The sequence below is a fragment of the Halichondria panicea genome, chromosome 6 (assembly GCF_963675165.1).
Source record: "Halichondria panicea chromosome 6, odHalPani1.1, whole genome shotgun sequence".
In the NCBI taxonomy this organism is placed as follows: domain Eukaryota; kingdom Metazoa; phylum Porifera; class Demospongiae; order Suberitida; family Halichondriidae; genus Halichondria; species Halichondria panicea.
Window position 1 is genome coordinate 6,395,022 of NC_087382.1, and position 21,912 is coordinate 6,416,933.

At 40.7% G+C, this 21,912-nt stretch overlaps 4 protein-coding genes across 8 annotated transcripts; 2 read left to right on the forward strand and 2 right to left on the reverse strand.

The window, feature by feature from the left end:
• The first annotated feature begins 822 nt into the window (after nt 1-822).
• Nucleotides 823-6,334, forward strand: LOC135336807 (cholesterol 24-hydroxylase-like). Its single transcript, XM_064532672.1, has 15 exons — nt 823-1,058; nt 2,097-2,180; nt 2,243-2,327; nt 2,381-2,454; nt 2,527-2,613; nt 2,661-2,799; nt 3,586-3,729; nt 4,017-4,167; nt 4,552-4,614; nt 4,698-4,770; nt 4,854-4,938; nt 5,051-5,161; nt 5,239-5,327; nt 5,396-5,465; nt 6,029-6,334. Exons 1-15 carry the CDS (start codon nt 931-933, stop codon nt 6,167-6,169), a joined length of 1,524 nt encoding a protein of 507 aa, XP_064388742.1. The 5' UTR covers nt 823-930; the 3' UTR covers nt 6,170-6,334.
• A 271-nt stretch (nt 6,335-6,605) lies between these two features.
• On the reverse strand, nt 6,606-11,150 carry LOC135336811 (procathepsin L-like). Its single transcript, XM_064532679.1, has 9 exons — nt 11,035-11,150; nt 10,754-10,867; nt 10,041-10,184; nt 9,667-9,822; nt 8,539-8,653; nt 8,310-8,419; nt 7,787-7,939; nt 6,989-7,107; nt 6,606-6,843 (listed from the first exon to the last, which is right to left on the reverse strand). Exons 2-9 carry the CDS (start codon nt 10,832-10,834, stop codon nt 6,744-6,746), a joined length of 978 nt encoding a protein of 325 aa, XP_064388749.1. The 5' UTR covers nt 10,835-10,867; nt 11,035-11,150; the 3' UTR covers nt 6,606-6,743.
• Nucleotides 11,151-11,368: 218 nt separating this feature from the next.
• On the reverse strand, nt 11,369-17,845 carry LOC135336808 (far upstream element-binding protein 2-like). Of its 4 annotated transcripts, none has more exons than XM_064532675.1 (14): nt 17,693-17,845; nt 15,929-16,068; nt 15,655-15,687; nt 15,225-15,271; nt 14,781-14,856; nt 14,367-14,471; nt 13,888-14,016; nt 13,221-13,342; nt 13,038-13,103; nt 12,638-12,908; nt 12,317-12,447; nt 12,098-12,227; nt 11,746-11,915; nt 11,369-11,554 (listed from the first exon to the last, which is right to left on the reverse strand). In XM_064532675.1, exons 1-14 carry the CDS (start codon nt 17,706-17,708, stop codon nt 11,527-11,529), a joined length of 1,464 nt encoding a protein of 487 aa, XP_064388745.1. In that variant the 5' UTR covers nt 17,709-17,845; the 3' UTR covers nt 11,369-11,526. The 4 variants fall into 4 exon arrangements, with proteins under 4 accessions (XP_064388745.1, XP_064388744.1, XP_064388743.1 ...); XM_064532674.1 differs by having other exon boundaries at nt 12,098-12,224; nt 13,221-13,357; XM_064532673.1 differs by having other exon boundaries at nt 13,221-13,357.
• Nucleotides 17,846-17,864: 19 nt separating this feature from the next.
• On the forward strand, nt 17,865-20,305 carry LOC135336809 (TNF receptor-associated factor 4-like). 2 transcript variants are annotated; one of them, XM_064532677.1, is made up of 2 exons: nt 17,865-18,001; nt 19,078-20,305. In XM_064532677.1, the coding sequence occupies exon 2, from the start codon at nt 19,130-19,132 to the stop codon at nt 20,195-20,197; it is 1,068 nt and encodes a 355-aa protein (XP_064388747.1). In that variant the 5' UTR covers nt 17,865-18,001; nt 19,078-19,129; the 3' UTR covers nt 20,198-20,305. The 2 variants fall into 2 exon arrangements, with proteins under 2 accessions (XP_064388747.1, XP_064388748.1); XM_064532678.1 differs by having other exon boundaries at nt 17,891-18,001; nt 19,286-20,305.
• Nucleotides 20,306-21,912: the final 1,607 nt, after the last annotated feature.

The window sequence follows — 21,912 nt, forward strand, 5'->3', positions numbered from 1 at the left end:
CCCACAACAAAACACTGATTTGGTTTATGTTAGCGTACTTGGAAAGTGTTCACATATATGACCTTTTCTTCCACCACAGTTTTCAAATGAGCTTTTTCAAAGACTTGTGTATTGCGATGACTCAGGATATGTGTACATCGCTGATGCAGATCATCAAGTACATGTGTTCACTGCTGAGGGGAATTTTGTGCGCATGTTTGGCTCCTCTGACAATGATACTGGTCAACTGAAAGGCATTGCGGCCAGTGACGGTGTAGTGTATATCTATTCAAGCAGTAAGTCATGTGTCTGTGTTCACAGCAACTGGCATAGTCTGGGGATAAATATTATTGTTCGATCATTTGAGGTGCAAGATTTTATAGGATCTGCCGTTTGTTACCACTGATTCTATTGCCGTTTACAGTCATACGACTATTTTTTTAACTGATTACGTCCAAGATCAAATCCTAATGTTTCCTGTTTAGCTTTTGTTTTGTCATTCATAGCCAAATCAATTAATACACTGATAATTATTGTCGAGATAATAATTATATGTACGATACGTGTGTGAAATTCATGTGTAGTGAGAGTAGACTGTCGTTGTGACCAGGCCTTTAATAGCTTCATGACCTCATACGCAGGCCTGAGGAAGTTGGGGCGTGGAGACGAGGCTAACACCAGGCGTGTATGCATAATTATCTTCATTATTTTATTACACAAGTAGATCTGTAGTCAAGTTTGCTCAATCACTGTATACATCATCATTCCTGCATGCATGTATTTGTGGTTTTAGATACCCACCTATATTTGCTAGATCCACCCACATCGTGTGTGGTGGAAGGGTGGGGCTGCAGTGCATGCTGAGTATTTAATCAGTAAGATCTAGATCTACTCTCATCACTCTGACAGTGTCAACTGGCTGTTCCTTAAGAACCATCTGATAAAGGAGATATGAATGTGCTGTTGCTACTACTCGGTGCTTTTGTCCTCATTGTGTGTCTGTGCTTCCTGGCATTCACTGGCTATGTCTACCATGTCCACAACAAGTACTCCCACATCCCTACTCCTAAATACTCCAGGTTAGTACAACCCGCTTGTTTATACATAGATATATCTACACTGGTATGGGAAAATTAGAGCTTATCCAATTTCACAATTTTATAGGTGCCAGGTACGTAGCAAAGTAGATCTAGATTATGATTAAACCAATCAAAACAATATTTTGGTGACCACCTCCATCACAGGATGGGTGGGTACTTTCTATATACATTCTGATGCCATTTGGGGCCCTAAATATGACCATAGATAGTAGATGATTAGCCTCGATTCCAGGCCGCGAAGAGAAAGGCGGCCTGGTATACCTTGTATGCGCATGCGCGTACATTACCCCAAAAAGGAGGTAATCCGTGTATTTGTGGATACTGTCAGTAAAATAAACCGTATACATGTACTTAATTTGTATTCTGAAGTTCATAGAACTTATTTAGAAGTATTTGTGCAAAGATGTCTTACACCCTTTATTGTATCAAGCCAAGTCTCTACTTAACGACACCCTACACTGTAAGGCTACAGATGTTATAGGAAAGTCATGATGTGTTCCTGTGGGTCTCCTGATGAGGCTGTGCATGGTAATATGGACCAGGCAAGTCTTCTGCTACCAAATCTTGCCTTTATGTTCGACAAGATCACTCCTGAAAGCTTTTAATAAGCTTTAACTCGACACTCAGGAAGTTATTCACTCATCTATATACTGATGTATTAAAGAGTCCACCACTCTTCCTAGCTGGCAGCTCTAGCTGTCTGGGAGGCCTTCTTGAACTGTCTCTTTGATAAACAGAGCTAGAAGAACAACACTGCTGCAGCATAATTATTCTACTTTGATTAGTGTCTCTGAAAGCTGCCATTGTGGTCACTTTGTCATACGTATTCTTAACTTTGTCTGTTTTTTTTCAACTTGTATGATGAAATTGCTGTCAATTATTTCACGCATGTACATACAAAGTATACCAGGCCGCCTTTCCCTGGAATCGAGGCTAGTAGATGATATGACACACTACGTACGTACCCTACATGATTATAAGTACATACTTTAATAAGTTTTTACTTACAATCCACAGCTTCTACAAGGGCCACATGCAACAAATGATCGATTCTCAGAAAGGAGACGAGGAAGTGTTTGTTCTCGATCTGTTCTTCAAATGGTGTGTCAACCATAATCTAAAGCTATAGTCTAGCTACTTGTATTGATTTTGCTTCTCTCCAGGTACCAAGAGACTGACTCAAAAGTTTATGTCATTTTTTTCTTTTGGAAAGCTTTTGTTGTTGTCATTGATCCGAGTTATACCAAGGTAATTATGAACGTACGTGCCATGTTAGTATCAATCATTAATGGTTTTATTAGGAAATTATTGTGCAAGTGAAGAACAACAAGCCAAAGGATCAGGCCGACCTCGTAAACCAATTGTTTGGAGAAAGGTGATTAGCCTATCTGTCTACAACATCTCGATCGATGCTAATGGCCTATACTGTTTGCTTTTTCCTCTGCAGGTTTTTAGGTAATGGTCTCGTATCTGTTCCTGACTATGACACTTGGAAGCCAAGGAGAAAGCTCTATGATCCAGCTTTCAATAAAAGGTTAGAGTCCGTGAAGTGTTAATGTTACCAGATTGTATTGCTTACAGCTACCTGAAGAGTCTACTGCCATCCTTCAACAAGTGTGTGGATGTGTTGCTGGATAGTATTAGACCATTGGCTGACGGGGAAACAGATGTTCCCATGAAGCAACACCTTGCAGAATGTACACTCTATGTCATCAGCAAAGTGAGTAGTCTCGTACACTATTGCATCACCTTTGGGTCAATGGTTCGAATTTTGCTGCTGTATTTCCAGGGATGCAGTGTTAATTCAGCATGTACATGTACGCTATTGCATCACCTTAGGGTCAATGGTACATCAAGGTGTTTCACGTAACAATAATCACCCAGGAAGTATACAAATGAGTGTTCCATAAACAGGAAAGGGTAGAAAACTTGAAAGTGAAGAAAAACACAGCCATAGAAATACCGGCTAGAGATATTGACAACTGAACATGCTAACAGTAGACTGATCGAGCTACCAAGTATACAAATACAGTGATGATATAACATACGTCATGCTCTTTTGCTGTACATGCAGCCCTTGTACTATACATACCTGCTGTTAGATTACTAAAGTACATAAATTCATGTCATTATTTGTGTGAGGCGTATAATAATAATATGAGATCTAGTCTTATATGATTAGTCTTAGTCGTTCATCAATGGTAGAATGTTAGCCCTCCAGCTTTGTGCATTGTACTAAACAGTGAACACGTATGATAGTGTATTCAAAGTACCATGCATATTATAGCGGGTATATTTCGAGAGTATAAACTTTCGCGGATTTAATTTTCGCGGAATAGCAGCCTTTCTGCAGCATGCATGCATGCGATATTAAATCCGTGGGTATAAATGTTTGCGATACATGCTTGATTAGCGAAAACAGCGAACATTTATACCTTCAAAATATACATGCTATACGGTAGTCTGTAGAATTCCTCGTGAAACATTGTTTGGTCTTCATTTTCAGGTTGCTTTTGGCTCAGACTTTTCTGATCAGTGGGATGACAAGTCACTTGGTCTGAAACGAGCCAAGGGAACAGGAAAACTGACATTTCTAATATCAAATGTTTTCAAAGGACTCATGAAGAGACAGAAGTCACCTTTCTTTCAGGTATAACTGCCATCACAACATACAGGAACCTTAGCACAAAATCAGTTCAGTTACATTTTAGTCACCTTTATAATTAGCGACCGCTTTGCATTTAAGCTGCACATAGGTAAAATCATGCACTACTGGTAAAATTCATCGAAGCCCTATTTTCCAATGGGGCGCACCTGCATGTTCCTGTACTCCTTACATTCATAATTGTGTTGTTGTCAGTACTTACTCTTCTCGGTTCATTTCACTGACTGTAATTATTGGCTGCAATGGTACGAGTTTGTTCGCTCTCCCCACAGTATATTCACCCTTTTGAGGCTGAGGCGTACAGAGAGACAGTGAGGGCCATCAGGACCATTGGTAGAGACTGCATCAAGAAGAGGATAGCCATGGTGGAGAGAGGAGTGGAGGTACCCAACGATATACTCACACATATCCTCGGGCTAGCCTGTGAGTTCAAGCAAATAATAATAGTCCAAACAAAACATTTTCTCACTCAGCTGATTTAATTGATTAGGGATGTCCTTAATTGAATAGAAATGGTGCAATATAGAGTGTCCCTTATTGAGAGGTTGTCCCTTTAATTGACAAGTAAGCATTCACATAATAGTCTGTGCATGCCCTATGCCTGAGAAACTCTTTTAGGTTTCGTGTCTATTCGTAATTCTCTCTGAATTCCATCCTTACGTTAAGTATTACAAATGTATAGAGAACAGGAGAGTGTGTGATTCGACTATGTCAAGCACACAATGTATGGGTATAGATACTTTCAATGTATATCAATGTGTAAATGTGTCAGCACAAATACAAGTACTCAATGTACTATTTTTTCAGCTACTAAAGAGACTGTAAGTATTGAGGACCTAGTGGACGACTTTGCTACCTTCTACATTGCTGGTAAGCTATTATAAATACTATTTGTGTATTCTTGCAGTCAGTTGTGTAGTCCCTCTCAATTCTTACATATTATTTCCCAACAGGACAAGAGACAACTGGTAACCTTCTCACGTTCGCTGTAGCCCAGCTCCATCTACACCCGGACATTCTGGCTAGGTACATTGTACACATGCATGTGATGTGTGATATACATAATTGTGTACATGTACTTGCACTCCGTGTTCATGTGACTCCCACAGAGTACAAATGGAGGTTGATGATGTGCTTGGCACTAAAGCAGAAGTCACTGGAGAAGACCTTGAAAGGCTTCAATACACAGAACAGGTAAGAATTGCATTGCGTTAAGACGTGCTTTTCGATTTTGTTCTTTTATACGTAATTGCTGCTACATATTATTTGTATAAATTGTTTTCAAAAAGCTGTTAAATTTTCTCAGGTTCTTTTAGAGACATTGCGAATGCATCCACCAGTAGGCGGAATCACAAAAGAACTATGTACTGATACCACCCTGGGTGACATCACACTTCCTGCTGGAACTATGGTCTTTGTACGTTATGTTTTGATATTTTGTTTATGCTAGATGCCATGATCCCATGATGTACATGTACATGTACACACTTGCAGATGGGCACCATATTGTCTTCTCAAATGCCCGAGTATTTTGATGATCCAGACATTTTCAATCCAAGCAGATTTGACCAGGAAAACAAACAGTAAGTGAACATTGAGTTGCATGTACGTGTATATATTCAAGTTACTGAGGGCTCTTGTTCAATCCCAGACCCAGTTCTTTCGTCTACTTTCCATTTGGACTTGGTCATCGCGCATGCATTGGAAAACACTTTGCAATGGTATGTCCAAACTGCAGAATTCTCTGAATATAAGGGACACTTCTGCCTCTGTTTTTCAACATTTTAATGACTTTGCTTTGACCTTTCACAAATATTGTTCTTTCCTACTAAGTCTCTGAATGGGGAAAACCATCTACAAAGGGAAAATTCCCCACAAATTCCCCACCCTCTGTAGTAAAAAGTGTCCCGAATTCAGAGGCTCACTGTATAATAGTGTATAGACTAAAAACCCCTCCCTCATTTGCCGAGGCTACCCTTTCGTTGACTATAGCTATATAATTACCGTATAGCTGGAACATTTGGTGTGTGTTTTGGTAATTTGGCAGATTTTACCAAAGATCACCAAAGTTTTCCGGTGGACACAACATCATTGCTATACATGTAGTATATATAGCCACGCCTGAGACGCCAAATTAAAAACCGCCAAGTCGGTTCAAATGGCTCACTCGCCAAATATAGTTATATTAAATTATTGATATATCCATCTACGTATCTATCTATCTATCTATCTATCTATCTATCTATCTATCTATTTATCTATCTATCTGTCCGTCTGTCCACAGATGGAGGCCAAGATGATCCTTGCTAGATTGATCCAGACGTTCAAGCTCACCCTTCCCGAGAACTACAAGCTGGTTGTCGTTAGCCGTGGCACCCTTCAGCCCAAAGATGACGTCCCGTGTAAAGTAGAGCTACGACTATAATTATGAACACTTCACCAACACTGAGTTACTTAATTCCTTAACATTATATACCTGTTTTAAACATATTGCATGCTTTTTTCTATACGTACCTCCTCCGATATAATATAACATAATTATATACTTTGCTGCATATTATAATTATATAATTAATATAGTAGTGTTCAATCATAGATTAAAGATTCAATGCACACTTAATTATTGATCGTACAGTCATAATGCATAATATTATTTTAGGGAATATAAATATTCATAACATACCGTATATGCTCGATCAGAGGCCGCTCTTGTATAAAGGCCGCACTCAAATAGTAGCCTCCCTTGCTAGCAAAATGAAACATTTAGTAGCCGCTCTCAAATAGTAGCCTCAGTGAACTTTGACTCTAGCATTTCTGCACGTGGCAGCATAGATAATAGAGACGCGGCTCCTGATCAAGCATTATACGGTAATGCAAAAAGTTTTTATTTTACACTAATTAATCATGTATATATCACACTTAACTAATTCAATGTCCATAACAATTATTATGTATATATAAAGTTTCTCAAGTTCATGTTGTCGTAGCAACCACACAAGTTAGACAACGGGGAAGCTAGCAGAGCTGGAAATTCCACAGTTGTTGTCCCTGTTACGGCTCATCATGATATAGCCCTCCATTCCCCAACTAGTGCCCCAGCTGTTCGTGTGTGTGTGTGTGTGTGTGTGTGTGTGTGTGTGTGTGTGTGTGTGTGTGGGGGGGGGTTAAAATTGGTGTACATGTGTGAGTTCTAGCGGGAAGTAACTGTATGCATATCATCTGTACACAACAATGGTATTGTCACCTGTTCTTGACAAGCCAGTAATCTTTGCCCTCATAAGTGCCATAGCCCACCACCAGCACACCGTGGTCCAGCTTGGTTTGAGAGCAGAGAAAGGAGTGGTACACTCCGCTCCTGTACATCTGCATGGAGAGAGGTTGTAATGAGAGTAAGATACCTCAGTATGCACATTCAGTGCACCTAGAGCCACACATTCCAACGTATAAATGCCGTTTGTTGCCCAGTGAGTGGGCAGATCAAAACAATCAAGTGCTCAGTATATGGCATGTTGCATCACTACCATGGCAACCATACATACTGATACAGCACTGGAGAAGAGACGACGGTCTTCAAAAGCGGTCATTCCATATCACAGGATTTGCATGGAGGGCAACTTAGTAACTTAGTCTTGGGGCTGATGCGAGACTGAGAACAACTGGTACACTAGCATCTATAAGAGGATTAAAGCGCTACACAATCTATACTAAACTGTAGTACACAAGCTAGCTAGCTACATGTAGCTACACGATCACAAGTTAATGAATCTGCTTGCTCAGTAACTTTTCTGCACATGCGTGAAAACGGTAGCGTTTTTGCATATTACAATGCGTTCATTGCGCGTTTTTTATGCGTTTAAATGGGAACGGTGCGTTTTACGCAAACGGAACGGGAACTTTTTATTGATGTGTACGTATACATGTACATGTACTAATTAATACGCTTTGCCACCCTTGCACACGACATTTCCCCTCCTACATGTTGTCAAATACTCCATTACTTTAAGTCATGCAGTGACATACATACTCATCTATAGGCTATCACCTGAAAGCTGAGGTGAGAGGCATCAATGGCCACAGAGATGGGTCCAATGTGTTCCACAGCATCCAAGAGGTCAGCCTCAGATTCCGACTTGATGTACTGGCAAGATTTCATTGTAGCGCCAACATTGGCCTTGTTGAAGCTACAGGTCTCATCCTGTGCAATCCATTATTTAAATGTTTTTAAGGTCATGGGCACAAAATTGTGGGTATTATATATACATGTACAACAGTCCCAGAACAGAGTACCGTATAGCGAGTATATTTCGAGGGTATAAATGTTCGTGGTTTTCACTGATCAAGCATCTAACGCGAACATTTATACCCACGAATTTAATATAGCATGCATGCATGCTACAGAAAGGCTGCTATTCCACAAACATTAAATCTGCAAAAACTTTTCTAATTGATCATTGAAAGTTTTTATACCTTTGAAATATACCAGCTATACGGTATCTTTCAGCCGTTGCATAAGACTGTAGAATTTCGAGACACCCAATGAAGACACCTTCATGGAGTGAACTTACATGAGCCTTGTAGGGGTAGGAGGCCTCAGTGTCGTCACCACCATTCTTGATGATGTAATCAAAGGCTTGGGTCATCAATCCACCGTTGCACCCCTGATTACCCTCAGCAGCTGTGCAAGAGAAAACAATCATGGAAAAGTGAACATTTTAACAGTATATAAAGGCAATTAAGCAATTACTCGGGGTCAATAAATTTAAACTGTTTACACAAACAGGCCAAGTTACATACTGGAGCAGTCCATGAGGTCTTGTTCGCTGAGGGAGACCAGTGATCCAGTGGCCTTAAAGTGTTGACCCTCAAGTGAGCCAGTCGTACTGAAGGACCAGCAAGAGCCACACTGGCCCTGTACAAACCCAACAAATTAGAATGAGAGCCAGGGCATATATAGAAGTTTAGTCAAATATTTAAGTCCTGTATAAATTGAGTGTAACCATGCAATGACTCGATATATGCAAAGTACATGTACTAGGCAAAATTCACGGACATACTACATGTATACATGCAGCATACACAGAATTCAACAATGCGCAATTAAGCAGAGCAAGAGCACTTAAGACTGCATTTATGCCGGACAAAAAGACTAAAAATAGCAGCAAGAATTTCTTATAGCCTACACGTATACTGGCAGACCACATCAAAGGTTCTAGATCATGATATTTCTAGAGGAGGAATTCCAGGGTCAAAAGGTCACGTTTGAATCTTTCATTAAGTTTTGGGTTTTTGACCTTTGCTGCATAATTATAGCAGCTATATAGCACTTTCGTTGTTTATTTGCTTGTGCTTGGAAAGCTATATCTATCCGGTGTAGCAAGCCAGTACACCAATATTTATATCCTAAGGCTAATTTTCTATATCTTGTGATTTCGAAGAATGCAATAATAGGTCAAAAACTTAAATCTTCTCTCTCAAACTGGTTCGTTTGGGGCGCGATAGCTCAAACGATTTCTGTTGTGGTTATAAAGAGGATCAAGCTATTGGTGGCGTATAAACCCAGGGCGCAAGGGTGAACTCAGTTTTACATAAGACCACGTGGTGTTAATTAATGAAAATTTGACCTGCATGGTATTCCTCCTCTGTATTTCTACAGCTGATATTAATACCAGGATAGCAATATCCCCAAGCAGGTGATTTTCACCTAAAGCACCACCCACCAAAAAGGGCATTTGGAACTTTATGTGGTTACAATTATGTTATGATATCAGGTACGATATCATCAAATTTGGTCTACTAAGAAATGCAGAAAGAATGGATCTCATTATAGCTGTGGCTATAAGTATGTAATGACGTAATGCCATACAGCTAAATGTAAATACAGCTCTCGCGCAAGAGTATACATAGGAGGAAACATACATGTACCTGGTTCTTAATCGGAGTGACGTAGCCCAACTTCCTCCAATCTGTTCCATTAGAGCTGCTGCCCATGGGGGAATACTCAGTGCAGGGGGCTGTCGGGAAAGCTGTCGGGTTGGCGCCGCGATATCCATTGAAAGTCTTGGCAAATTCAGCTGGGTCCTGATTGGTACAAGGGTAGAGGTCAACTGATCAATTGATTACCACATAATCACATGAGAGCAAAAAAGGTGACCTTAATTTGCTGGAATACAGATACATGAAGGAAAATGAAATTTAAAATGAAAAATATAATAGATCTTTGTGAATATACACTCAGCCATACACTCAGAGGGTCCATAATTGCAAACACAAAATACAGAATTAATATTGATACGTACCATGTCTCCATACTCGTTCATACCCAGAGTGAATCCGTGCACATCGACATGCTGGTTGTGCTCATCAATGTACTTCTTGTTGGACTGCCAGGTGGTGTGACGTTGGAGCTCCTCCTCCAATGACCCGTATACCTTCTTGTGAGTCTGAAGGGGGGGGGGGAGGTTGCATCAAACAAGTACACTGTAGATTATGCAATAAAAGACAAGTACTATGTAGCTTTTAGCAACTGTCCCATAGTGCAGTACATTGATTGTAAGTGAAGGTGATAGAGTTGCATTGGTGCATGGCATCAGTAAATTGCTAGTCCAGTCATGCACTTTACATCTTCCTTGTCTGCCATGGCTAGTCAGGCCATACATACGTGCAGGAAGTGTGTTGGTGTTTCAGGGGGATCAGGTGACTTTTAATAGCGGTTAATTTTCTGGGGATGTGGTTTTTTCATGGTTGAATCCCTGAGCACACGAATGCCACAAATAAAAGATACTGCTCAAACCACGAATTTAGAACATAAAATTATACGGTACTATTCATGTAATTATACAGGTGGGTATATACATGTAGATCTAATAAGCTACACAGTAGCGATGGTAAGTGCAGTTAATGATTCAATACTAAACAGTCACTTTATACTTAAAACGTACGGATGTGAGAGAATTTTATTTTATTAAATGGTCCCGTTGCAAATGCATGGATCGAGATGCTAGAGACTCACTGATTTCCATGCCTCCCACTGTTCTGGGAAGTCAAAGGCAGTAGCAAACCCGACCAGGGCTAGAAGAACAAGTACCTTCATTCTGACAGATGAGCTCAGTTAACTTAATAAATGCTGTGGAATAGTGAGAACAATAATTATGTTGTAGATCTACTACAAGATAAAGATTAGAGCAGAAAATTGACAAATCACTTCAGCACAAGAATGAGTTGAGTATAAAACATTATGCAGTGTACATGCATATATGCATAACCACAAAATGCGAACACAAACAGACTCACCGGAGAGAAAAACAGAAAGCGTTTCTACATTTGCAGAAGAATCAAGTCACATGTCAACCATCACATGATGGTAATTAGATCTATGCCTAGTGTGCGCATGCGCAAGTGATGTTATCTTGTGTCATGGATCTGTTGAGAAGTGTTATATAGAGAGCCTAAGAGGGATTGCTCGAGCTAGGGGCTGCATATAAATATGTATATATGTGCTTGCCTGATTTTTATACATTTGGTGCTTTTCTATCATGCAGCCCTTAATTCTCCAGTGAGTTTAATTTATATTCTATATGTCCCTCATGCAGACCATAGTTGCACATGCATGATCACTATTAGTCAATAATTGGCAAACACTTTTTATCTATAAATATAATTACACAGGGTACAATGTCAATCAAAGGGAGAGGCTAATTTAAGGAATGTGATTCAGTAGAGAATGTTTTCGCTCAAAGTTCAGAAGCAAAATGTTGCATCAGTGTTAGAATAAGGAAGACTTGCTCACACATTGGGGTGGTACTGGCGAACGCTGTGTGTGTGTGTGTGTTGAGAGAAGGAAAGTAATTTATGTGCTATGTACAGAAGTGATAATTAGCTTTTACAGTATTTTAATTAACATGATTTCAAGTTCCATAGTCCGTACTTCCTTACACAAGTATAAGCCAGGGCACTGAAATTACTCACATAACCTGACCTATTCCAATAATTCATGCAGCCCACCTGTTCTGCATGAGTTGCTGGGCTATCTGAATTCCCTGACTGGAGCCCATTATGCTGATTATCCTCTCACTGGTACCAGGAGTGGGAGGATTGAGTGTGATCTCACATGAGGACTGGGCCTTTATACCAGCTAGTCGAGAGCCATTAGGACCAAGAATTGCATCAGTGAACTGTGTGTGTGTGTGTGTGAGGGGGGGGGGTTACTGACAGGAACATGGACTAGCCTTCACTTAAGGCTGTGAATGACTGACTTGATTTTATGAGATATTTAAACATTTCACTGTAGGGCTCGTTGTTCTTTACTCACTTAAATAAGGTTCACATACATGTACAAGATTTATATTCCACACACCTCCAAGGGAATGGTGACCTGCTGAGAAGACTGCTGCACGAGGGGAACAGGGGGGGTGGCCATGTGTGATGGGGGAGGGGCTGTAAACTGATGAACAGGTGCGTTTGGATGCACTTGGGGGGCATATCTGCTGGGAAGAAACAACATGTAAATGTGCATGGTCACAAAAACAAAATTAATGCAGTCCACACAAAATAGTATAGGTATGTGTATACTGACTGTGGTTGCTGTGGCACAGGTGGGGGGTTTGACTGTGGTGGATAGGTGCTAGTAGGAGCACCATAGCCCACCCTCGGGGGGTACCCTACAGAATTGGGGGGAGGCATAGTCGGAGGAACTTGTTGTGGAACCTGGGAGGGGATATACATCACTAAGTGCTAATCCTAAAAGGTTAGGCAACAATTTAGGTGCAAAACTGCAACGATGAACACACATTAATATTGACTCCATAATTGCATAGTATGTACGTACTGTACAGTACTACGATACTGTCCTAATTAATTAATGGACTTGACATGTACTGCACAATCATAGACTCACCAATGGAGCGGCACGTGGTGTGGGGTTAGGCATTGTAGGAGGTGCGTTGTTGTACTGAGACCGGGGTACACCAGGACCAGGGCCACCAATTGCAGAACCGGGGCCACCCATTGCAGGACCAGGGCCACCCATAACAGGACCAGGGCCACCCATGGCAGGACCAGGACCACCCATTACAGGACGAGGCCCACCCATTGCAGGACCAGGACCACCACCCATTGCAGGACGAGGGCCACCCATTGTAGGACCAGGGCCAGGAGGTTTGAACGCACTGTGTAAAATTAATGCACAGTGCTAACACGTACATGAAGGCACTGACTAAAATAAAATTCATGACAACTCAATCACATGTGCGATACACATTCTGCTTAAAAGCACAACAACAATAACAACAACATACGGTGGTGGTGGGTTGAAGGGTGGTGGTCCTCCGCGACCTCTCGGAGCAAATCCTCGTCCTCGACCCCTGTACAAGTAACAGAGAGACACACACAATGAATCATGCATGAATCTTACGACAACTTGTACTTGACACCCAAAAAACACACATGTATAAATATGTGGATTTCTCCTCCCTGCTTACCTGAACCCTCCCCTGCCTCTTGGCCCGCCACGACCACCTCTGAAGTCATTGAAGAATGCCGGTGATTGGAAGTCTCCCCCAGCACCCGGCTCATACAGGTAAATAGGCTCTCGAGACTCCTTCTGCAGATCGTACAACTGTGCCGTATTGTTTCGAAGATAAAAATCTTGCATACATTTTTACCATTCAATCTGACAGAATTGTGATGTCAATATACAAGCACTGGTATCAAAGCCAGCATAAAAACTGCTCGAAAACATTGCAGTAATACATAAATTAGTAACTGACGCAAACTATTGTTCACGTGAGTGGAGATAAAGGACACACAAATACCTGCTAGTTACTATAAGTATGTATACGATGCAACATGGTAGCAATATTCCACGTACACCGGGAAGTTTTCGTGGTGCAAAATTTCGCGTTTTTTCGAGGGCAGAGCAGCTAACGCGAAAATACCACACACTAGTATTTCACATGCAAAGCTATTGGTAGGTGTGGTTTCCTGGCATTGAACTGCGAATATTATAGAACCCACGAAAATTTCCTGCTATGTGGTATCAGGTACCATATTGACACACCAACTACTGTACTTGCGGTACATAGTTACAGCAGCTTAGTGCTTTGCTACACTACACCACACCCACTTGTACATGTAGGATCCACCCACCTTACTGATGTCATCCAGGAATGAGCGAGCACACTCGCACACTTGATCCACCTCCCCCGTCACTTGAATACTGCGCTCATTGGATCCTGGCATAGGCTCTGAGAATATCTTGATGGTGGCAGTCACTCTCTGCATGGTGTGTGTATTGGGAGATAGAGAAAGCGGTTGGAGGTGTATGTACAGCACAAATAATCGGTAAAAAGACACGTTACATTTAGAGAAATGTATCCAACGTTTACATGTGCACACACACTACGTCACCATAATGGCGTTTATACGAACTAGGATAGCTTTGATCTTCAGTTTCCTGTTCATGCTACATGTATGTACATTATACGTACACATGAACGTTAACATGTACTGTACAGCAGGACAAAACCAAAGGGTAAACTGTACAGTAATTTACTTGATAGTGCATGCAAATCTACATGGTAACGTGCAAGCATCTATATAGTAAGGACCAAACACACGAGTCTTACCCTCCGCAGCTCGTTGATCTTGGAGCCCCCCGTGCCAATAAGAGTACCCATGAATGGCTGGGGAATGAGTATCTGTGTCTCTCTCTCACTACTACGAGAGCCCTCCTGTGAAATAGGCATGGGTGAGAACACAAACAACACTGCACAATTACAGTAGGCTACTGGTTCAGTAGGTATACTGAAAATTAGAGTACCTACATGTATGGCCCCGCACAAATAAATGGTTGTACATGTAATCATTGTTATAAGAGGTTAGAATTATGATCTGCTAGCTCTGGAAACACTTACACATAAAAGGAGATATCTCGTCAAAACTTACAGTACATGTACCACTATTGATTATAACAATTAGTTAAGAAACACAGAGAAATTGGAGATCAAGCGTGACAATTGTATACATGTACGAAACAAAACCTGTTCTGGCAGTATCTTGAGAACTTCTCCGAGGACACTCACACAGTGTTCAATCTCACCCATGACAGTGAGCACCCTACAAACGCAAGCACACAGTCACACCACACACACCCATCACAACAACGACCACACAGAGGGTCATGCATTCCAATACGGTCACATGCCTTGCACATGCACGGGTAGAACACAATACATAGTGATGAGCCATGCATGCAGGGTTCTCCCCATATAAAAAAATCTTGCCGCCATAAGTACATGTACATGTACATGTATAGCAAAATAAAACAAAACATGAAACGTGATGAATCCGCAAATAATGTATCTCTTCTATTATGAGGGAGAACCCTGACATACATTACACCTACAGTATAAAATAATTAGAATGGACTAGGGTACATGGTAATGGATGCTATTTCCATGGTAACTGTTTCCAAGGGGACATACCGCTCGGGCGACCCTGATGTGTCAGGTAACATCACATGACAATCAAACTGGACGGGGGCAGGACGTGGGAGGGAGGCATTGAATGGCAGGGACAGGACAATAAAGACACAGGTTAGTAAAACAGGTCAGCGAAACATTGGACAGAATTTAGACAGGTCAGCAAAATTTACAGTCAAAAATAAGTAATTATTATTGCAAAATACTGTACGTGTACAATGTTGTACTTACCGCTCAATTTCTCTACGTTTTAATGCGTAATTGTAAGGATACAAAATTAACACATGGTGGCAACATAGAACAATTGTAAGTTTGAGTTACATGTATACTGGGTAGTACCAATGACATTTGTATTATGAGAGAAAGTCCAAGAATTGCATAAACTGTACAGTACAACTGCAGCCACACAAGACAGGCAAATTGGCAGACTTACCTCCCTACGCAGCCTCTTGATGGTGTCTCCACCCTGTAGTCAGGAAGAAAGGTGCAATTATAATTGCAGTGCTACAAACATAATTACAATCATGACCATAAAATTATGTTTTTTCGACAACTGTAGTGCTTTGAAAACAGTTAAACTTTAACGACACGATTTTCAAAGAGACTAAAATACCGATTAAATGTGGGAGCGACATTATAGCCATTCGCATAAAAATTAATAGCATCATTAATTTGTTTCTCTTTCACCACCACACATGTACATGTACCTTCCCAATGATTCCTCCTGCGTCTCTGTTTCTTACGAGAAGTCTGAGTGTTGCAGGTGGTTTCTCAGTACGGGGTTTCTTCAAGTCACCATGGACACTATCACCTTGGTAGCCATCTTCACTTGAACGTTTTCTATCATCTGAACATTGTATATAATTATGATGAATACGTGCATGCAACTATCAGATACATGTACGTAGAACCTCGATTATCCGGACACATTGATTCCAGAGGCACGACAGATAATCGAATAGATACACCATGCCTTGATCTACCCACCTATTTGTGCAATTTAGTGCACGTGGGGGTCAGCGCATGCGCAGAAGATATACTAGCCTCGATTACAGGCCGCACTGAAGATGGGCCTGGTATCGACTGTTTGCGCATGCACCACATATGCTTAGTAAAATAATAACATCACAACAAACGGAAGTGGATAGAATAAAGTAGATAGAAGTTCGATTGTGAAGGTTTCTAGCCTGTCTGATAGCATTCTAATAGCTACCCTTAGCCTGCTATGTTAACAAAAGACTCACAGCCTGCAACAGTGTGGATGACAATCGTCTGAATGGAGGGAAGGCTGACAATAGCCTATGGATAGGCCATGTCCATCTGATACTAACCTAAGTGTAGATGTCACTCTATCAGAAAGAAATAGCTGCTGCAACCAAACATACAGCTCTGTCTCTAGCTAGCTAGCTATACAGCTTTAATATTATGTATTTGTATTCTTTGTCTGTACAGGATATTTTTCTGGTAAAATTTCAATTTAATGGGAAACTTTACAGAGAAATTATCCAATAATTTTGCGCATGCACAAGCGGTCAGTGAGGCTTTGTGAAGGAGGCTAAAGATATACATACCTATTACCATGCTGTGTCCATGGTAACAGCTGTTAATTGCGTATGCGTATCAAGGGACACGCCCATTTTTAGAGAAAATTGTTAAGCAAGTTTATACCTCACACTCACCACTAATCGATCTCATTGGTCAACAGCATATGATACATGTTACATGTATCATACGCTGTTGACCAATGAGATTATGATATACATAGAAAACTAACATACTGCAGAGCTAGCAACTCGATCCAGTAATGCACAACATAAATCGAGGCACGCAGAGCTACATCTAATTAGATGCGACACTTGGACTTCAACATAACTTTTCAACCTACAAAAAAAGCAACCTCTGGCTTCGTAAGTGTCATTTTAAATAAAATATTTGCCAACTTTGAAGCCACTGTAATACTGTAATTAGCGGGGGGGGGGGGGGGTACATTAATAGTAGGTTAGCTAGCTAGCTACTGTAAGACTTCGATTTAAAGCGGCACTTTTTAATAATTACGAAGCCTGAGGTCGCTTCTTTTGGAGGTTGAAAAGAAGTTATGGTGTCGCATATTTAGAGGGTCGCATCTAATTGGAGGTAACTTTACAGAGTCTACTTGCCTCGATTTCAGGCCGCTTATGATTTTCCAGTGGGCTACAATCGAGGCTAGGGAGTGGCTACATTTACATGAACCTCTATTTAGAACGCAAAAAAATTGTCAACACAGCTGTCACTATTTTTAGAGGTCAGAATATTGCTGAAGCTCCTGGGTGTCGCATATTTGGAGGGTCGCCTTAAATCGAGGTCTTACGGTAGATATGGACATAAATACATATACATCTTAAATAGAGCCCACTACACATTATCTCAAAACTTGACTCCGTTTGAGTCAGGTCTCATTCACGATTGCGTGCAATCTCATTGTTACTACTTACTTTGCCCTTCAGACATCCTTCACCTTTCTTCACACAACAGAATTTGGTAGACCAGTCAAACCTGAACTCGATAATCTCTGCTCTGACAATGCCAAGCACATGCGCTGATCCAGAGATTAGCTGGGCGGGCCCATGTCACAACGAGCTCCACCCAGTTAATGATTACGGGCGTGGTCTGGCAACCTTTACCAACCCGCGGACCCACATGGCTATTATCAGGTGCTGCTAGGGTACTACAAGTGTTCTATCTACAGTCTATGCATGCTGCAGTGCACTCAGTCCGACTCAGTCACTGATACCAAGGTTAAGGTGAGTCAGTCTAAAGATAAACCTTCTATAATTTATATCGTACAACTAAAGTCATTGCATTGGGAGTGCTTCATCTGCCTTAATTATGCACCTATCAATGCAAATCCCCACCCCCCACCCCCCCCCCTCACAGGATAGGGTGGGGATTTGTCAATAGGGGAGTTACAAAGACACTCCCCCAGGGAACACCTCTTTGTACAAATGCATGTCCATAGCACTACAAACGACTCTCCCCCCACACAGGGGATTCAACAATATTAATAAAAAGTATTAATAAAAAGAATGGTTCACAATGTGCACTTCTATACTACCACTAGTAGACACAACCACCTTCTTCTCCATACTATTAAGCACAAACTAGGGCCTATATCCAAGAACAATGACTAGCATATGCATATGCGTATACACACTATAGCTCTATATACCTGCTATAGTCCATGTGGCATTGGAGGTCACAAAGAAAAAGAAGAAACACATATTGTAGTATACTGATTCTTGTATCCTTGAATATACGGATTGACAAAAGCCCTGCCCCCAAGTAGGAAGTTATTTTGCAAATGACTTACAAATCCCCACCCTCTCCCGTGAGGGGGTGGGTGGGGATTTGCATTGATAGGTGCATTAATATTGACTGTTGGACTACTTATTCGATTTAAGGCGACCCTCCAAATATGCGACACCCTCGATCTTTGGCAATTTTCTGTCCTCTAAAAGTAGCGACTACTGCATTGACAATTATTTTGTTTGTATTTTTTTATATCGTGTCCTCAATTAAAAGGTCAAACCATAGCCTCGATTCCAAACCGCTAGAATGTAATTTAAGCAGCCTGTAATCGAGTAACCTCGACCTACCTCCAATTAGATGCGACCCTCTAAATATGCGACACCAGGACTTCAACATAATTTGTCAACTCCAAAAGAAACGACCTCTGGCTTTGTAATTATTTTTTAAAGGTTGCCTTAAATCGAATAAATACGGTACAGTATGGGCAGGTATTAATACCAGTAATACGTCTAGTTGGCCTTACTAGACCTCTGAATGTCAGTCTATATAAATACCCTCATACATCCACCAGGTTGCTAACTTTGTACTGCTCGTGATTGTGCCAAAGAATTGGTATAAAACTGATGGCTTCATTAGACGGCGGTTATGACTATGTATTTGTTTCTTGTACAACAAAGTCGTTAGAGTGCTCAATCTGCCTATTGACTGTTCGTGATCCGCATGTCAGTAGTTGCTGTGGCAACCAATTTTGTTACGTTTGTATCAACCGTATCCAACAGGACGACAAACCTTGCCCGCTGTGCAATGAAAGTAGTTTTACAACCTTCCTACACAAAGGTGTGGCAAGAGAGATCAAGGCTATGAAAGTGTATTGCCCTGAGAAGACGCAGGGTTGCGATTGGCAGGGGGAGTTAGGACAGGTGAAACAACATCTCAACCCAGCTCCTGGGTCAGGAGAAATAGGGTGCTCCTTTGTCATTGTCGATTGCATGTTCCAATGTGGTAGACAATTTAGACGTGGTTTGATTCGAAATCATGAGGCTGAGGGGTGTTCAAAACGACCTGCAAAGACATCTTTAGTGCAGGATGAAATGGCTTTGCTTCGTGAACACTTAAACAGTTTGGCCACTGAAAATCTTTCATTCAAAAAAGATATTAAAGTGCTTCAACAGGAGAATCGAGATATCCAAAAAAGAAATTTGGGGTTGGAAGCACAAGTTTCATCACTTATGAAACAAGTTGAAATTCATAGTCCACCTACGTCAGTGCCTCCTTTCTACTTCACTATTGTTAATTTCGAGCATTACAAGAACATTAACTATGAAATCACTAGCCCTTCTTTTTATTCTCATCTTGGTGGTTACAAAATGTTTCTTCAGATATTTCCCAACGGTGAGGGAGCAGGATTCAACACTCACCTTTCAGTACACTTGTGCATCATGAGAGGAGAATACGATGACAAGCTTCGATGGCCACTCAAGGCAACAATTCATTTTCATATTTATAACTGTATTTCAAGAAAATGGGTATTTCACACTTTTATCAGTTTAAAGAACGTTATACAACCCTTAGAATGCATATGCAATGCTCCAAATGGTCTTTCAAAATTCTTGGCAAATTGGCGATTAACTCAAGAAATTTTGCACTGTGATAGAATTCGTCTACGAGTAGCAAAAGTGGAGCTGCACTAGATTTTTGTGACTGTATAGACGTAGTTGGTCAATACAATGCCGAAATTGATGTAAGCCTGTTTTATTTGTACACATTATTTGGTATTAATCATGAGTTTTATATAGATATATTTATATATCTACTGTATACTGGACCCAAGGAATCCCAACTCCATGCATGGCTTGGTATCTGATGCTCTCAAACAAACTCAACAAGCTCTGAAACAGTTAGTTAATTATATACACGTTAATTGCTAGCTGTTGTGCTGTGATTCAAGGCACTCCCCGCAACATTAAAACGGGGGGGGGGGGGGGGTTAATAACTATACCACCTTTTTCTAATACAATGCCACAAAAATTAATTTTCCAATGGTGCACAAATAGAAAGTTAGCGATAACAGTTGTACTACGTATAATACTTATCAATTGCATGCACCGTATAGCGGGTAATTTTCGTAGGGCAAAATATTTGTGGTTTTCGTTGTTGAAGCTCTGACCACGAATGTTTTACCCACGAATGAACCGACCTTGCCTATACCTTTACCTGCAGTGCAAGTGCAAGCTCCAACCATAAAAATATTACCCACAATATTGCTGAACCACGAATAGTTTGTCCTCCGAAAATTACCCGCTATACGGTATTTCGATTTCAGGCCTCATTATAATTTCTCTTCTAATTACCTAAGTGCAGCAAAAAAATAATTACATTGCGCTCAACTATATGTATTTTAGACTTGGCGCTTCATTAATAGGGTGGCGCTGTAATTAGAAGAATTAAGACGGTATAGTCATACTTTAAGTCTATTTGCAATGCTATTGTTATAATAATTATGTACTTACTAGGGATCAGTGTCAGTTGACAAACAGATATAAATTGTTATACGACATTCTTTAAGTTGCAACGGGTAAATAATTAGGAGGGACTCGTAAGACAAGAGGAGGGTGTATATAACTCAAACATTTTCAGCACTCAAGCGCAACTCTTGGTAGGGGTTGGTAGATTATGCTAGCATAATTTCGAGCATAATAGGTACATTTTTTGGGTGAGAATTATGCTGGCATAATAGGCACATTTATAACAATTATGAGAATAATAGGCAGGTTTCACAGAAATACAGGTCAGTATGAGTCACAGTATAAACATTTGGAAGTATTGGTAGTTAATTATCTCCTTGAAATTCTATTATAGTGTTATTATAGATAGAGTCATGTGGCAATTATTTATAGTTTTATGTTACTTGAAAAGAATAATAGGCAATTTGATAGGCTGTTTACTTGAGCATAAAAGAATAGCATAATATGTAATATCTCGAGCATAATCTACCAAACCCTAACTCTTGGCCTCCCCAATTTTTTAGATGTTCCTACTCCACTATAGACGCCCCCCCCCCCCCTTATATGTAAGAAATTTGATACTGAAGTTTTGGGACTTTGCCTTGCGCCATAACTTTGCGTGGACTTGTTCCCAAGCCAAATTAAGAAAAATCGGCCTGATGCAAGTTGTTTTAATGTGTGCAACTGCTTATAGGGTGGACGCAGTACAGGGCACCCGTTTATGGTCAAATCCCCCATGTTACTCCCCCAGGAGAGACGATTTAAGTACATGCAATCACCTAAAGCATTGTTTTGTAAAATGATCGAGGTACTATATCATAGTTTTGCAAATTGCATGGTGTTGCCCAGTGCCCTCGTGAATGTTATTAGCTCTGCAACAGACAACAAAGAACCATTAAATT

Bases quoted from the DNA above. Each gene is read 5' to 3' on its own strand.
- LOC135336807 (XM_064532672.1), top strand. From the start codon at position 931: ATGAATGTGCTGTTGCTACTACTCGGTGCTTTTGTCCTCATTGTGTGT. The intron at 1,059-2,096 runs GTTAGTACAACC...TACAATCCACAG, and splicing joins CCTACTCCTAAATACTCCAG to CTTCTACAAGGGCCACATGC. The intron at 4,168-4,551 runs GTGAGTTCAAGC...CTATTTTTTCAG, and splicing joins ACATATCCTCGGGCTAGCCT to CTACTAAAGAGACTGTAAGT.
- LOC135336811 (XM_064532679.1), bottom strand. From the start codon at position 10,834: ATGAAGGTACTTGTTCTTCTAGCCCTGGTCGGGTTTGCTACTGCCTTT. The intron at 7,940-8,309 runs GTAAGTTCACTC...TGGATTGCACAG, and splicing joins CCTACCCCTACAAGGCTCAT to GATGAGACCTGTAGCTTCAA. The intron at 6,844-6,988 runs GTGACAATACCA...ACACACGAACAG, and splicing joins TACTGGCTTGTCAAGAACAG to CTGGGGCACTAGTTGGGGAA.
- LOC135336808 (XM_064532673.1), bottom strand. The intron at 12,228-12,316 runs GTCAGTATACAC...GTTTCTTCCCAG, and splicing joins CCTGTGCCACAGCAACCACA to CAGATATGCCCCCCAAGTGC. The intron at 11,555-11,745 runs GTGGGCTGCATG...ACACACACACAG, and splicing joins CAGCAACTCATGCAGAACAG to CGTTCGCCAGTACCACCCCA.
- LOC135336809 (XM_064532677.1), top strand. From the start codon at position 19,130: ATGGCTTCATTAGACGGCGGTTATGACTATGTATTTGTTTCTTGTACA.